The sequence below is a fragment of the Scomber japonicus genome, chromosome 15 (genome assembly GCF_027409825.1).
Source record: "Scomber japonicus isolate fScoJap1 chromosome 15, fScoJap1.pri, whole genome shotgun sequence".
Classification (NCBI taxonomy): domain Eukaryota; kingdom Metazoa; phylum Chordata; class Actinopteri; order Scombriformes; family Scombridae; genus Scomber; species Scomber japonicus.
Window position 1 is genome coordinate 4,781,371 of NC_070592.1, and position 4,890 is coordinate 4,786,260.

General features: G+C 45.4%; 1 protein-coding gene across 1 annotated transcript in view; it reads left to right on the forward strand.

The window, feature by feature from the left end:
• Window positions 1-361: 361 nt before the first annotated feature.
• The window catches only part of LOC128373832 (uncharacterized), an 83,199-nt gene continuing 78,670 nt past the window's right edge, over window positions 362-4,890 (forward strand). The window contains exon 1 of the mRNA XM_053334027.1: window positions 362-451. Within this exon, the coding sequence (XP_053190002.1) occupies window positions 362-451 (90 nt within the window). The remainder of the gene's footprint in view (window positions 452-4,890) is intronic.

Consider the following 4,890-nt stretch of genomic DNA (forward strand, 5'->3'; position numbering starts at 1 on the left):
TTATATTTGTGGCACAGATAGATGCCTTAAGGTACTGGCTGAGCTCACAAAAAGCAGCTTGGGTCAAAGTGGAAACCAATGAAGTCAATCTTTCATCTAATTTAATTTAATTTAAATCTAATAAACAGTCACAACCTGCAACCTTCACAATGACATGTTGCTATATGTGAAAGACGTGTTTTCTAAGATTCAACAGAAACCAACAGAGGCTCAAGGGAGTTTTTAGCTTTAGGCTCAAGATGTCTTATAAAATGCCACATGCACACACACACACACACACACACACACACACACACACACACACACACACACACACACACACACACACACAGTCAGACAGACAGAAGAAAAGGGCAGATGGATGGATGAAGGTATTACCCCGACAAGCCGTAGTGAGCAGGACTCCCTTAGTGTTTGGTGTCGGCTCAGAGCGTCCGCTGCCGAAGCGGAGGTGAGTCAGACTCCAGACTTCACTTCGGATCACTGTCACAGGCCGTGTGTCACCTCATACACACACACACACACACACACCACACACACATACACGCACACACACACAGGAACACACACAACCGTTGCCCAGAGCGATGGCAGCAGACAGGCGAGTGTCTGCCAGAGAGAGCTGTCAGGACCTATTGTTGCATCGTCCCACAATGCCACCCTTCCTTAGACACTCGGCCGTGTGTGTGTGTGTGTGTGTGTGTGTGTGTGTGTGTGTGTGTGTGTGTGTGTGTGTATTTGTGTGTGCATGTGTCTCATCTGGATGATGGCTTGTTTGTGGCAGTTTCCTCTTTTCTGCCTGGCTGATCACCTTTTAAAGTTCTTCTTACCTTTTCTTTCAATCCCTGCATCTCTCCCTGTCTTTTCTTCTACTTTAAAAGCTTCCTGTCATCCTTCATCCTGAGTTTTCCTTCTATTCCTCCCATATTCTCCTCATTTTAACCCTCCTGTCGTCCTCCCCGGGTCAAATTGACCCTGTCTCTTTCGACTGTTCCTTCTTTCCTTCTTTCCTCCCTTCCTCCCTCTTTCTTTAATTTTTCCTTCGTTCTTCCAATCCTTCCATACTTCTTTCCTCACTTCCTTCCTCCCTCCCTCCCTCCCTTCCTCCCTACCTTCCTTCCTCCCTACACCTTTCCTTCCTCCCTCCCTCCTTAGTCCTTTCCTTCCTTCCTTCCTCCTTTCCTCCCTCCATTCCTCCTTTCCTTCCTCCCTACCTTCTTTCCTCACTTCCTCCTTTCCTTCATCCCTCCCTCCTTTCCTTACTCTTTTCCTTCCTTACTCCTTTCCTTCCTTCCTTCCTTCCTTCCTTCCTTACTCCTTTCCTCCCTACCTTCCTCCTTTCCTTCCTCCCTTCCTCCTTAATCCTTTCCTTCCTTCCTTACTCCCTACCTTCCTCCTTACACCTTTCCTCCCTCCCTCCTTCCTTCCTTCCTCCATACTCCTTTCCTCCCTCCCTTCCTAATTCCCTCCTTACTCCTTTCCTTCCTTCCTTGACCTGAGGACAACAGGAGGGTTAAAGATTTCCTGAGCAATCGATGTCTCCTCCCACAGTAATATTCTCAACTCTTCTCCTCATCATTAGTCCCTCTGTTTCACCTCTCTCTCTCTCTCTCTCTCTCCCTCTCTCTCCTCTCTCTCTCTCTCTCTCCTCCCTCTCTCTCTCTCTCTGTCTCTCTCTGTCTCTCTCTCCCCTCTCTCTGTATTCCCATCCCATCCCTCTCCCACACCTCTGTCCTGTGGTGCATTAATGGAGTTGTATTAGTCCTTGAGGAACAGTTAGAGTGAGGCACTACCTTAAATGTAACACATTTTCTAGCGGAAATCCACCTTTTCAATCTCTTCATCCTCTTCATCCTCTTCTCCCCTGGTGCCTCTTTTCCTCTTAAAGGGGCCATATCATAAAAAACACACTTTTTTCACTGCATCCCGGCCTGAAACTAGACGATGGTTCCACAGGAGAGGAGAGAGGAGACTATAAGAAGCACCAGTAAGCCTGTATTCTGGGAGTACTGTGTTATAATGTGGTGCTATGAGCTCTTAAAGATATGATGGTGCCGAACCATTAAAGGCTTTACATGAGGAGAGGGATTTTATATTTTGTTTGGATTTTACAGAGAGTCATGCAGGGAAACTAAAATGGGAGAAATATGATATATTTTCCTCATTTATTTATACATTTTTTAAGTAGATGTGCAGCTGTACTCTGGAGCAGCTGGAGAGGTTTTAGGCTGTGTTCACACTGAACAGCTCCAAACACTCATATCAGATTTGACTGTCTGTGACGTCTCTCTATGTCTCTACGCTACGTCACTCTATGCGACACCAGACCCCGCGCTTATTCCAGTTGTTGTTGCTAGGTGATATCACTGGAGGACTTATTCCAGTTGTTGTTGCTAGGTGATATCACTGGAGGCAATGGAGGACGAAACCATCAGTCCATGGACAGAGGACCAAACCATATTCTTAATCTTTGGGGAGATGGCTCGGTTCAAGAGAAGCTCGAGGGTTTGTTGTTGCTGTCGCAATTATATGACATCACACAATACACGCTAGATGACGTTACCATAGCAACCTGTCAGATTGGTCATTAATGTGGCCCAGTCTGAACAGAGCCAAATCCCATTTGGACACTTGCTAAAAAACAGTGTGGACAGTCAGGACTAAACATCAGATTTGAGAAGGAATCAGATTTGCCTGCAGTGTGAACGCAGCCTACAGTAAGAGAGAAAGGGGAAAGTTAGAAAGAAATCTATAGTTGGTTAAAACAGCAGAATCAAGAGTAGGTTTTATTACAGCTACTTTAAAGGACTGTGGTACATATCCTGTTAATAAAGATAGATTGATTATATCTAGTAAAGAAGGGATAACTGAGGGGAAGGATAGTCTATTGGGGATGGGGTGTAAGCGACAGGTTGATGGTTACAATAAAGAAAGTTAGTTCAGGAAGGTCAATTCGTGAAAATGTAAAAACTAATATCAGGTTTTTACAGCTGTTTCTAAGCTTCCTGTGTTTGGGCATACATCGGTTCCTGTCAAGGGCAGGAGGTGATTAATTTTGTCTAGTTTAATAGTTTGAATTTTTTTATCATTAAAGCAGCTCGTGAAGTCATTACGACACAGAGAGCTATATAGGAATACATGGATTATGAGGAGTTATGATCCTTTGTCAGTCGGGTCAAAGTGCTGAAAAGGAACCTCAGACTGGTTTTATTCTCCTCTAGTAATGATGAGTAATAGAAAGCTCTGGCATTACAAAAGGTCTCCTATATGGTTTAAGACTAGCTCGACAGACTTAATGTCCTTTATTACACGGACAGGAAATGAATAAACAACAATTATGATAAGATATTCACAGTGTTTAACCCTCCTGTTGTCCTCGAGTCAAGGAAGGAAGGGAGGGAAGGAAGGAAGGAAGAAGGAAAGAAAGGAGGGAAGGAAGGGAGGAAAGGAAAGAAGACAGGGAGGAAGGAAAGGAAGGACAGAGGAAATAAGGAAGGAAGGGGAGGGAGGGAGGGAGAAAGGAACAAGAAGAAGCGAGGAAGGAAAGAAAGAAGGACAGAGTCTGTCCTCCCTCCCACCTTCTTTCCTCCCTCCTTTCCCTCCTTCCTCCCTCTTTTCACCCTCCTTTGCTTCCTTCTTCCTTCCCCTCCTTCCTTTCCTTCTTCCTTCCCTCCTCACTCCTTTCCTTCCTTCTGTCTTCCCTCCTTCTGTCTTTCCTCACTCCTTCCCTCCTTTCCTTCCTCTCTCCTCCCTTCCTTCTGCCCTCCTTTCCTTTCTCCATCTTTTCCTTCCTTCCTTCCCTCCTTCCTTCTTTCCTCACTCCTTCCCTCCTTTCCTTCCTTCTTCCTTCCCTCTTTCCTCACTCCTTTCCTTCCTCTCTCCTTCCCTCCTTCCGCCCTCCTTTCCTTCCTTCTTACTTTCTCCCTCCTTCCGCCCTCCTTTCCTTCCATCCTTCCTTCCTTCCTTCCTCCTTTGCTTCCTTCCATGACTCGAGGACAACAGGAGGGTTAATCATCCAACAATCCTGTGTGTCTGTGGAAACTCTAGTAACAGTTGGGATGTTTTTTGGCTTTTAGGTTTAAATTCCTAACTTCCTGTCAGCAAAGAAAAAATGTCCGCAATTTTTTCTTGACAGTAGAATTTCATTTGTGCAAAAGAAAAAGAAAAGAAAAAGAGCTGAATCTGCAGGAAGTGGAGATCTTCTTCTTCTTTATGTTTAATGCTGATAAAACTGCTGTATTTCTATTTCTACATAAATATCTCTTCTGGTGGAGCTTTGAAGACAGATTAAATAAAGTCGCCCCAAATCTCTCTCTCTCTCTCTCCGTCTCTCTCCTTCTCTCTCTCTCTCTCTCTCTTTCCCCTCTCTCTCTCTCTCTGTCTCTCTCTTCTTTTCTCTCTCTCTCATTGTCTCTCTCTCTCCTTCTCCTTCTCTCCCCTCCCTGTCTCTCTCCCTCCCTCTCTCTCCCTCTCTCTCTTCTTCTCTCTCTCTCCCTGTCTCTCTCTCTCTCTCTCCCTCTCTCTTTCTCTCTCTCTCTCCACCTCTCTCTCTCTCTCTCCCTCTCTCTCTCTCTGTCTCCTTCTCCCTCTCTCCCTCTCCTTCTCTCTGTCCTTCTCCCTCTCTCTCTCTCTCCCTCCCTCCCTCCCCCCCTTCCCTCTCTCTCTCTCTCTCTCTCTCAAAGTCAATCTCAAACATATATTCTTATTCACTGGTGTTATAAAAAGAGAGAGAGAGTGAGAGAAGAGAAGTGGGAGCAGATTGAGTTAGTCAGTTCTTGGCTAAATGAAACGTGCGTCTCCGGCGGGGCCATTTGGCGTGCAGCACTTCTCTGTCATACTTTGATGTCTCCGACTCTTGTTTTTTTTTTTTTTTTTTTTGCCTTCTGCCTC